The following is an 11,899-nucleotide window of genomic DNA, read 5'->3' as shown; positions in this document are numbered from 1 at the left end:
CATCAGAGACAGACACTAAAGGCTGCAGTAACTCAGTAGTTGGTGCTGGGTGAGCGAGCCAACAACCTCCAGGAGGTCACACCTGAGCGCTGTGAGCACCCGCTCGCCTCAGTGCAGCCCCTGGCCCTCTGCCCCCCTGGCCCTCTGCCCCCCTGCCCCCCTGGCCCTCTGCCCCCCTGGCCCTCTGGCCCTCCTGCCCCTCTGCCCCCCTGCCCCCCTGGCCCCCTGCCCCTCTGCCCCCCTGCCCCCCTGGCCCTCTGCCCCCCTGCCCCCCTGGCCCTCTGCCCCCCTGCCCCCCTGGCCCTCTGCCCCCCTGCCCCCCTGGCCCTCTGCCCCCCTGCCCCCCTGGCCCTCTGCCCCCCTGCCCCCCTGGCCCTCTGCCCCCCTGGCCCTCTGCCCCCCTGGCCCTCTGCCCCCCTGGCCCTCTGCCCCCCTGCCCCCCTGGCCCTCTGCCCCCCTGCCCCCCTGGCCCTCTGGCCCTCTGCCCCCCTGGCCCTCTGCCCCCCTGCCCCCCTGGCCCTCTGCCCCCCTGCCCCCCTGCCCCCCTGGCCCTCTGCCCCCCTGGCCCTCTGCCCTCTGGCCCTCTGCCCCCCTGGCCCTCTGCCCCCCTGGCCCTCTGCCCCCCTGGCCCTCTGCCCCCCTGCCCTCTGGCCCCCTGGCCCTCTGCCCCCCTGGCCCTCTGCCCCCCTGGCCCTCTGCCCCCCTGCCCCCCTGGCCCTCTGCCCCCCTGGCCCTCTGCCCCCCTGCCCCCTGGCCCCCTGCCCCCCTGCCCCCCTGGCCCTCTGCCCCCCTGGCCCTCTGCCCCCCTGGCCCCCTGCATCCCCACATTCATCCATGATGTGAAGCAGTCCGGCCATCTCCTGGTGTGCCACCCAGAGCCGGAAATCTGTGGAATTCTCTGCCACAGAAGGCAGTGGATTCACTGAATGTTTTCAAGAGTTAGATTTACCTCTTCGGGCTAACGGGATCAAGGGATGTGGGGAGACAGCAGAAACGGGGCACTGATTGTGGATGATCAGTCATGATCACAGTGAAAGGCGGTGCTGGCTCGAAGGACCGAATGGCCTCCTCCTGCACCTATTATCTATGTTTCTAAAATGAGAACTTGCGCAGATGTTGCCCGACCAACCAAGTCCCTTCAATAGTTAGTTTTTGCTCCAAATATAAATTGTTGTTCCTTGGGGCATTAATGTTTTGTAACCAGTTTGCTTTAAGACGTAACTACAAAGATAAAGAAAACCAGTTATAATCGACACACACAATCTTTGGAAGCTGCATTGATGTGTGATCTCATGCAAGGAAACTAGGGTCACCTCTGCACCCTGGGCTAGGGTGACCCCTGCCCCCTGGACTAGGGTGACCTCTGGACTAGGGTGACCTCTGACCCCTGCATCATTAGCACCAGGTTTTCACCCTTTTAAATGCACTGATGCAGTTTATGGTTCAGTCCTGGTGCGGAACAATCATGATTAATGATGTGAAACAAAATGCCATCCTTCCAATATAACAACAATTGACAATCTTAATTATGACATTTCAATTGTGACAATGACAATTGTAATTCTGATTAAATAAAGAACCGGCAGCAATGAAAATGAAGTCTATTTTGCTGGTGTAAATACCCAGCAGTTGCTAACGTTTATTGGCAGGTGAAAGATAACAAGGTATTTATTGGCACGCCTTTAAAGTTCACAGCATTTACAAAATTATCACATTTTCATAAAGAAACAAAATAGATATAAAATAATTCAAAGAAAAACAATGAACAGGATACACATGGTAGAAAATAATCCTGGATTTGAAAAATTGCAGATAGTGGTTAATGGAAATGATGGATTCAAACGATTTACAGAGAAAGATGTCGTGGATAATGTGATCAGACGGTAACATACAGACAGGGCCTGCAAATGGCCACAGTGACCTCCAGACAGGGCCTGCAAATGGCCACAGTGACCTCCAGACAGGGCCTGCAAAGTACCAGACAGTGACCTCCAGACAGGACCTACAAATGACCACAGTGACCTCCAGACAGGACCTACAAATGACCACAGTGACCTCCAGACAGGACCTACAAATGACCACAGTGACCTCCAGACAGGGCCTGCAAAGTACCAGACAGTGACCTCCAGACAGGGCCTGCAAAGTACCAGACAGTGACCTCCAGACAGGACCTACAAATGACCACAGTGACCTCCAGACAGGACCTGCAAATGACCAGACAGTGACCTCCAGACAGGACCTACAAATGACCACAGTGACCTCCAGACAGGGCCTGCAAATGACCACAGTGACCTCCAGACAGGACCTACAAATGACCAGTGACCTCCAGACAGGACCGTCAAATGACCAGACAGTGACCTCCAGACAGGCTGTTAGTGCACCTACAAATGAAACCAGGAAACAGATGAATGGCAGGCAGTGGCTGACCTTGGCTTCGTTTTGTTCAAAGTCCCCTCTGTGGAAGATAGACAATAGGTGCAGGAGTAGGCCATTCGGCCCTTCGAGCCAGCACCGCCATTCAATGTGATCATGGCTGATCATTCTCAATCAGTACCCCGTTCCTGCCTTCTCCCCATACCCCCTGACTCCGCTATCCTTAAGAGCTCTATCTAGCTCTCTCTTGAATGTATTCAGAGAATTGGCCTCCACTGCCCTCTGAGGCAGAGAATTCCACAGATTCACAACTCTCTGACTAAAAAAGTTTTTCCTCATCTCCGTTCTAAATGGCCTACCCCTTATTCTCAAACTGTGGCCCCTGGTTCTGTACTCCCCCAACATTGGGAACATGTTTCCTGCCTCTAAAATGTCCAACCCCCTAATAATCTTATACGTTTCGATAAGATCCCCTCTCATCCTTCTAAATTCCAGTGTATACAAACCTAGTCGCTCCAGTCTTTCAACATATGACAGTCCCGCCATTCCGGGAATTAACCTAATAAACCTACGCTGCACGCCCTCAATAGCAAGAATATCCTTCCTCAAATTTGGAGACCAAAACTGCACACAGTACTCCAGGTGCGGTCTCACTAAGGCCCTGTACAACTGCACACAGTACTCCAGGTGCGGTCTCACTAGGGCCCAGTACAACTGCAGAAGGACCTCTTTGCTCCTATACTCAACTCCTCTTGTTATGAAGGCCAACATTCCATTCATCTCACTGACCATCTCGATATTCCCAGCATGCTAACTCAACCCGATTTAATGATCATCTCACCATGGAATGTCTTTCTACACATTCTCCAAAATACTTCTCAAAACACCTGTTTATGTTTCTAAAGAGAACACCTGTTCTTGAGTTTTCACCTGAGTATTAGCAGCCCACCTGTACATGTGGATTTTAAGGTCTCATTCTGGAAAGCAAGTGATGGAGTTGGGATGATGGCCACCGGGAAACCTTTAAATTATCCACAAAACCAGAGTCTCTTCCCAGTTTTGCATTTCGTCCTTTCCTGAGCAGCTAATCATAAGGTCATTAGGAATAGTAGAATGAGGCCATTCGGCCCATCAACTGCTCCGCCATTCCATCATGGCTGATCTATCTCTCCCTCCTAACCCCATTCTCCTGCCTTCTCCCCATAACCCCTGACACCCGCACTAATCAAGACACCCACTGACAACTTGAGTGGCAGCGTTTAGACAGAGCAGGTTCTAATGTCGTCGGGAGCCCCAGTTGCTCAGTGTGGCCAGGGCAGTGTGTGGGGCAGTGTGTGGGGCAGTGTGTGGGGCAGTGTGTGGGGCAGTGTGTGGGGCAGTGTGTGGGGCAGTGTGTGGGGCAGTGTGTGGGGCAGTGTGTGGGGCAGTGTGTGGGGCAGTGTGTGGGGCAGTGTGTGGGGCAGTGTGTGGGGCAGTGTGTGGGGCAGTGTGTGGGGCAGTGTGTGGGGCAGTGTGTGGGGCAGTGTGTGGGTCTGTGGGTGGGGCAGTGTGTGGGGCAGTGTGGGTCTGTGGGTGGGGCAGTGTGTGGGGCAGTGTGGGTCTGTGGGTGGGGCAGTGTAGTGGGGCAGTGTGTGGGGCAGTGTGTGGGGCAGTGTGTGGGTCTGTGGGTGGGGCAGTGTGTGGGGCAGTGTGGGTCTGTGGGTGGGGCAGTGTGTGGGGCAGTGTGTGGGGCAGTGTGTGGGGCAGTGTGTGGGGCAGTGGGTGGGGCAGTGTGTGGGGCAGTGTGTGGGGCAGTGGGTGGGGCAGTGTGTGGGGCAGTGTGTGGGTCTGTGGGTGGGTCTGTGGGTGGGGCAGTGTGTGGGGCAGTGTGTGGGGCAGTGTGTGGGGCAGTGTGTGGGGCAGTGTGGGTCTGTGGGTGGGGCAGTGTGTGGGGCAGTGTGTGGGGCAGTGTGTGGGTCTGTGGGTGGGGCAGTGTGTGGGGCAGTGTGGGTCTGTGGGTGGGGCAGTGTGTGGGGCAGTGTGTGGGGCAGTGTGTGGGTCTGTGGGTGGGGCAGTGTGTGGGGCAGTGTGTGGGGCAGTGTGTGGGTCAATCACATTACTAGCTGCCATTTTGCGCTGCCTCAAAAGGAACTCAAAGAATATCAAAGACCGACACCACACTGACCCACACCCCCCTGACCCACACCACCCTGGCCAACACTCTCACTGACCCACACCACCCTGGCCAACACTCTCACTGACCCACCACCCTGGCCACACTCTCACTGACCCACACCACCCTGGCCACACTCTCACTGACCCACACCACCCTGGCCACACTCTCACTGACCCACACCACCCTGGCCACACTCTCACTGACCCACACCACCCTGGCCACATTCTCACTGACCCACACTACCCTGGCCACACTCTCACTGACCCACACCACCCTGACCCACACCCCCCTGACCCACACTCTCACTGACCCACACCACCCTGGCCACACTCTCACTGACCCACACCACCCTGACCCACACCCCCCTGACCCACACTCTCACTGACCCACACCACCCTGGTCACACTCTCACTGACCCACACCACCCTGACCCACACCCCCGACCCACACTCTCACTGACCCACACCACCCTGGCCACACTCTCACTGACCCACACCACCCTGGCCACACTCTCATCTCGCTGCTACCATTGGGGAGAAGGTACAGGAGCCTGAAAACCGTGACCTCCAGTTTCAAGAACAGCTTCTTCCCAGCAGCCATCAGGCTCGAGCACCGCACAACACTGACCTCAGCGAGTGTGATCTTCCATGGACTGTGTGGTTACACTACCGACTTGGGCTTTGCACTATTATAGTTACAGAGCTGAGTTACTCCAGCATTTTGTATCTTATCTTCAGTGTAAACCAATATCTGCACTTTCTTTCTACACATTATTAATTGCACGTTTGATTATTACACATTACCTGTGTTATTGCACAATGTAAGGCTGCAGCAAATAGGAATTTAATTGATCAACTGTCAGTTAAATGATCCTTCTGAAGAAGGGACTCGACCCGAAACGTCCCCCATTCCTTCTCTCCGGAGATGCTGCCTGTCCCGCTGAGTTACTCCAGGCATCTTGTGTCTATAAATGATAATAAACCAGAGTGTGCTGCTGACACACAGACTGAGAGGGTACACCACAGATGTATCTGGCACATTTATTTCACTTTGAAGTAAAAGGATACAATGGATACATATCATAGAACTGTGGAGGAACAGAGGCAATGCTGGCGGGCGGGCAGGCGGGCTGGGAATCGCACTAACGTGCTTGGCTGGGATCCGCACTAACGTGCTTGGCTGGGATCCGCACTAACGTGCTTGGCTGCACCTCATGCACGCAACTTCATGTCAGTTCTTGATACAAATGGAAAGATTTTCAAATACTTCATCACTCATGTTCATTTTAAAATCTTGGATAAATCACTAAAACAACCCTATCAAAAATATATTTAGCAATGGTAAACAAATGAATGACAACTGATTAAATGCCAATTGTGCAAATATTTTGGTTCTCTCAGCGGTTTGTCGCGTTATCTTTGCATGCACAAGGGATCGTGTGGCCGCAGAGACTGTTGTCTGGTCCACAGTCACCAACGACGGGCGATGTGAACCGTGTCCCGTGTCCCGTGTCCCGTGTCCCGTGTCCCGTGTCCCGTGTCCCGTGTCCTGTGTCCCGTGTCATGCTCAGTGCCTAAAGCAGTTCCCCTGTGTGTATAGCGCTGCCTGACCCTGACACACAACATTGCTTCTCACCTTAGGACCAAATGGTGTCATTTCCCTGTAACGGTTCTTACACATTCAGTACAAACCAAGGAAAATAACCCCGGTCCCGGTCTGATGACACGCCATGGAGTGGACTGGGAAACAAGTGTGGCCCAAAACATTGTGTCGTCTGTGAACCATTGCTAAGTATTTCACTGAATCACCTTCCTATAAACATCAGCTGTAACGGCTAGTTGGTGCTAACAAATTTCTATCCACTATCATTTGATTAAGACATCAGTGAAAACTCATTTGCCTAAAATTATTCACTTTCAAATAATTAAGATTTCTTTTATTTTACAAAAAAACACAAACAGCTGTCAGACCAGGGCCTCGGGTTGAAAACCGACGCAGGTTACCATTAATATTACACACCTCCGACGAGGATCACATCCAATCTTTATATTACCAGATAAGCAGACTTCAATATAAATTAATGCACATCCAAACTAGCAACTGCTCTGTCCATCTTCGCGCGGGATATCTTGAGTGATAGCTGCCGACCTATACCAGGACATCAGAGAGGGAATGTAGTCAACATCCCGAGTGTAGGCATGTGGACATCAGTTGCAAGATCTTGCTTCCACCTCCAGAAGCTGTTCTGTGTAGTTCCCGCTTGCTGGAGACGCTCGGCTTCGGCTGGGCTGGGTGGGGGGGATGCTTACAAGTTCTACTTTGTGTTTACATTCCCATCAACATGCGTTTTCTGGACTTGCAAATGTTCTACTTTCTCGGCGGTGATAAGAACTGAAATGTCTTTTTGCGTAGCGGGTATATATTTCTTTTTATATTAATAATGATATTCTTTCCCGTTTCTTCTGCGTGAAGTTGGAAGGTAGCAGAGTTCAGCATCGATGAGGGCAGCGTAATGATTCCACGTCTACCCCTGACGTATGGTGGATGGTCCTGGCGCCTCGTTACTCCTGGAGGAGGAGGGGAGAGAGGATCAGCAACTTAAACAGCTTCCAACCCAACGCCCGTGACAAATGCTAAACGGCAATCTAAATGGTTGGCAGCCTTGTATCAGTTATTAAACTGTCCACTGTCTGTAAATTATAGTTTGTGAGTGAAATCCTCTCACATCTGAAAGGTAGACGTTAACTAACAGCCTGACTCGTGGGCAAGATAACGAGAGGTGGGGAGGAATCAGAGGCCAATTTGTTTGATAATTCTGTTCCTCTCCATCGAAGCAGAATATTCTGTCAGTATATCCATTCAACCCATTTGAAGCAAAGAAAGTAAATTGCCTCGGACAACACAACTATCGTGTTTTACAAGAAATGCAGTTTAAACTGAAATAAATGAATCCACTCAATTCCACTCTGCCCACTTTCACCTCTTGGCTGTTCTTGCTTCCATTCTATGTGTGCAGACGCTGGTTGAAATCGAAGATAGACACAAAATGCTGGAGTAACTCAGTGGGACAGGCAGCATCTCTGGAGAGAAGCAATGGGTGACATTGTGTGTCGAGACCCTTCTTCAGTCTGAGTTACAAACCAGCATGTTGTGTCCATTTATCCGTGTTATTCAGATGTGTTAGACACAGGCTCCTGACATCATTCTTGCTCTGAGGCTTTTAGTTTTTCAGCACCAAATAACCAATAAAAACAAATTCAAACCCTGTTTGCTGTTGTATCTCTAACAGTGCACTGGCAGTTTATTATCAGGGAGGGGGGGGGGGGGGGAAGAGGGACTATTTTGAACACCCACACCCACACAACCCCCCCAAACACACACACACACACACACACTCTATACACACAACCCCCCCCCACACACACCCCACACACTCACACCCCACACACTCACACACCCCACACACTCACGTACACACACACACCCCACACTCACACACCCCACACACTCACACACACCCCATACACTCACGTACACACACACACCCCACACTCACACACACATACCCCACACACTCACACCCCATACACACACTCACACCCCACACTCACACCTCACACACACTCACCCCACACACACCCCATACACTCACACACACCCCACACACACACACACCCCACACACACACACCCCACACACACACATCCCACACACTCACACCCCACACTCTCACACCCCACACACTCACACACACTCACACCCCACACACTCACACCCCATACACACACTGACACCCCATACACACACTCACACACACACACCCCACTCTCACACCCCATACACACTTACACCCCATATACACACACACACTCACACACACTCACACCCCACACTCACACCCCATACACACACACTCACACCCCATACTCACACACACACCCCACACACTCACACCCCATACACACTCACACCCCATACACACACTCACACCCCATACACACACTCACACACACACACCCCACTCTCACACCCCATACACACTTACACCCCATATACACACACACACTCACACACACTCACACCCCACACTCACACCCCATACACACACACTCACACCCCATACTCACACACACACCCCACACACTCACACCCCATACACACTCACACCCCATACACACACTCACACTCACACACACCCCACACACTCACACACACACTCACACCAACACATCTCAGCATCATTCATCACACATGGAAAATAAATCCCTGATCTGGAATCTGAAAAAACCCCAGCAATGCTGGAAGAACTCTGTCAGTCGGCAGCATCTGAGGAAGTGAAACTCGTCCCTGCTTCACCAGGACGGGGGGGGGGGGGGGGGGGCTACGTCAGTCAAAGTGGCAGAGGCCAGGGCTTGGATGGGACGGTCAGCACCAGGGTGGGATGGACACCACTGACCAGTGGGCACGGTCAAGGTGGGCAACGTGGCAGATGTCCAGGGGAGTGTGTGTGGGGGTGGGGAGTGTGTGGGGGTGGGGAGTGGGGGTGGGGAGTGTGTGTGGGGGGTGCGTGTGTGGGGGGTGAGTGTGTGGGGGGTGAGTGTGTGTGTGGGGGGTGAGTGTGTGGGGGGTGAGTGTGTGGGGGGAGTGTGTGTGGGGGTGGGGAGTGTGTGTGGGGGTGGGGAGTGTGTGTGGGGGTGGGGAGTATGTGTGGGGGTGGGGAGTGTGTGTGGGGGTGGGGGTGGGGAGTGTGTGTGGGGGGTGAGTGTGTGGGGGGTGGGGAGTGTGTGTGGGGGTGGGGAGTGTGTGTGGGGGTGGGGAGTAGGGAGTATGTGTGGGGGTGGGGAGTGTGTTTGGGGGTGGGGAATGGGGGTGGGGAGTGTGTGTGGGGGGTGAGTGTGTGGGGGGTGAGTGTGTGGGGGGTGGGGAGTGTGTGTGGGGGTGGGGAGTGTGTGTGGGGGTGGGGAGTGTGTGTGGGGGAGGGGAGTGGGGAGTATGTGTGGGGGTGGGGAGTGTGTTTGGGGGTGGGGAGTGGGGGTGGGGAGTGTGTGTGGGGGGTGAGTGTGTGGGGGGTGGGGAGTGTGTGTGGGGGGTGGGGGTGGGGAGTGTGTGGGGGTGGGGAGTGGGGAGTATGTGTGGGGGTGGGGAGTGTGTGTGGAGATGGGGTGTGGGGGTGGGGAGTGTGTGTGGGGGGGTGAGTGTGTGGGGGGTGAGTGTGTGTGGGGGTGGGGAGTGTGTGTGGGGGTGGGGAGTGCGTGTGGGGGTGGGGTGGGGTGTGTGTGGGGTGTGTGTGGGGGTGGGGAGTGTGTGGGGGTGGGGAGTGTGTGTGGGGGTTGGGTGTGTGGGGGTGGGGAGTGTGTGTGGGGGTTGGGTGTGTGGGGGTGGGGTGTGTGGGGGGGTGGGGAGTGTGTGTGGGGGGAGTGTGTGTGGGGGTTGGGTGTGTGGGGGTGGGGAGTGTGTGTGGGGGTGGGGAGTGTGTGTGGGGGTGGGGAGTGTGTGTGGGGGTGGGGAGTGTGTGTGGGGGTGGGGAGTGTGTGTGGGGGTGGGGAGTGTGTGTGGGGGTGGGGAGTGTGTGTGGGGGTGGGGTGTGTGTCACATCTAACTCCCTCTTAAGTATAGCCAATGAACTGGCTTCAACTACCTTCTGTGGCAGAGAATTCCACAGATTCACCACTCTCTGTGTGAAAAAAAACGTTCTCATCTCGGTCCTAAAAGACTTCCCCCTTATCCTTAAACTGTGACCTCTTGTTCTGGACTTCCCCAACATCTGGAACAATCTTCCCGCATCTAGCCTGTCCAACCCCTTAAGAATTTTGTAAGTTTCTATAAGATCCCCCCTCAATCTTCTAAATTCCAGCGAGTACAAGCCGAGTCTATCCAGTCTTTCTTCATATGAAAGTCCTGCCATCCCAGGAATCAATCTCTCTATCTTGCCTCATAGAGTTCCACCTAATCCCACAACTTCAAAGAAAGATGAATGAGGGGATATGTGAATGAAGAGATGCAGCAGGTGTGATTTACACAGGAGTGAAGAAACTAACGGCTGACAACGACCGCGTTAATAAACCGCCCGCCTGCACGGCCTTACCTTTGACTTCTTGGTGGTCTGGTCTGACTCCTTGGTGGTCTGCTTTGATTCCTTGGTGGTCTGCTCTGACTTGGTGGTCTGCTTTGATTCCTTGGTGGTCTGCTCTGACCCCTTGGTGGTCTGGTCTGACTTGGTGGTCTGGTCTGGCTCCTTGGTGGTCTGGTCTGACCCCTTGATGGTCTGGTCCGACTTGATGGTCTGGTCTGGATCCTTGGTGGTCTGGTCTGACTTGGTGGTCTGGTCTGGATCCTTGGTGGTCTGGTCTGACCCCTTGGTGGTCTGGTCTGACCCCTTGATGGTCTGGTCTGACTCTGCCTGGGACTCTTTGTAAACCACTGCCTTTGTCACCAGCATGTCAGGATGTTGCTGTCTCACTTCCTTGATGGCCAGGGCTAGAGCCTGCAGCACGGAGCAATGAGTGAGACACACAGTCCCGGAGAAAACTGGTCGCTACATAAATGAAAGAACTACACAGACACAATGACTTCCTTGTTCAGTAGAGTTTGGTAGCAAATGTTCATGTCTGATTATAAATCATGCTCTTTCTTTATAATTGTTTGAAACGTTGATAACTGGCAGAAGATATCAGACAAAAGAGAATAGAAGTGCCTTGCAAATTCCTCCTAACTCCATTCTCCTGTCTTCTCCCCATAACTTCATTCCCAGAATTAAAGGACATTCCTTGAGGAGGAATTTCTTTAGCCAGAGAGCGGTGAATCTGTGGAAGTCTTTGCCACAGAACGCAGTGGAGGCCACAAGTCAATGGATATTTTTATAGCAGAGATAGATAGTTTCTTGATTAGTGCGGGTGTCAGGGGTTAAGAGGGAAAAGGCAGGAGAATGGGGTTAGGAGGGAGAGATAGATCAGCCATGATTGAATGGCGGAGTAGACTTGATGGGCCGAATGGCCTAATTCTATCACCTATGACCTAAAATTGCGTACAGTTTTGGTCTATTGCGTATAGTTTTGGTCTCCTAATCTGAGGAAAGACATTCTTGCCATAGAGGGAGTACAGAGAAGGTTCACCAGATTGATTCCTGGGATGGCAGGACTTTCATATGAAGAAAGACTGGATAGACTCGGCTTGTACTCGCTGGAATTTAGAAGATTGAGGGGGGATCTTATAGAAATTTACAAAATTCTTAAGGGGTTGGACAGGCTAGATGCAGGAAGATTGTTCCCGATGTTGGGGAAGTCCAGAACAAGGGGTCACAGTTTAAGGATAAGGGGGGGAAGTCTTTTAGGACCGAGATGAGAACGTTTTTTTTCACACAGAGAGTGGTGA

At 53.1% G+C, this 11,899-nt stretch overlaps 1 protein-coding gene across 7 annotated transcripts in view; it reads right to left on the bottom strand.

Annotated features, from left to right (window-relative positions):
* Window positions 1-6,449: 6,449 nt before the first annotated feature.
* The window catches only part of LOC144604582 (uncharacterized), a 151,425-nt gene continuing 145,975 nt past the window's right edge, over window positions 6,450-11,899 (bottom strand). For all 7 annotated transcript variants that reach the window (XM_078419186.1, XM_078419191.1, XM_078419192.1 and 4 more), the window contains 2 exons: window positions 10,614-11,012; window positions 6,450-7,095 (listed from right to left, as the gene is read on the bottom strand). In XM_078419186.1, coding sequence (XP_078275312.1) covers window positions 7,090-7,095; window positions 10,614-11,012 — 405 coding nt within the window. In that variant the 3' untranslated portion in view covers window positions 6,450-7,089. The remainder of the gene's footprint in view (window positions 7,096-10,613; window positions 11,013-11,899) is intronic.

This window comes from Rhinoraja longicauda, chromosome 22 (assembly GCF_053455715.1).
Source record: "Rhinoraja longicauda isolate Sanriku21f chromosome 22, sRhiLon1.1, whole genome shotgun sequence".
Lineage (NCBI taxonomy): Eukaryota > Metazoa > Chordata > Chondrichthyes > Rajiformes > Arhynchobatidae > Rhinoraja > Rhinoraja longicauda.
Note: the sequence above shows the minus strand (reverse complement) of the source record. Positions and strands in the feature narration are given on the sequence as shown.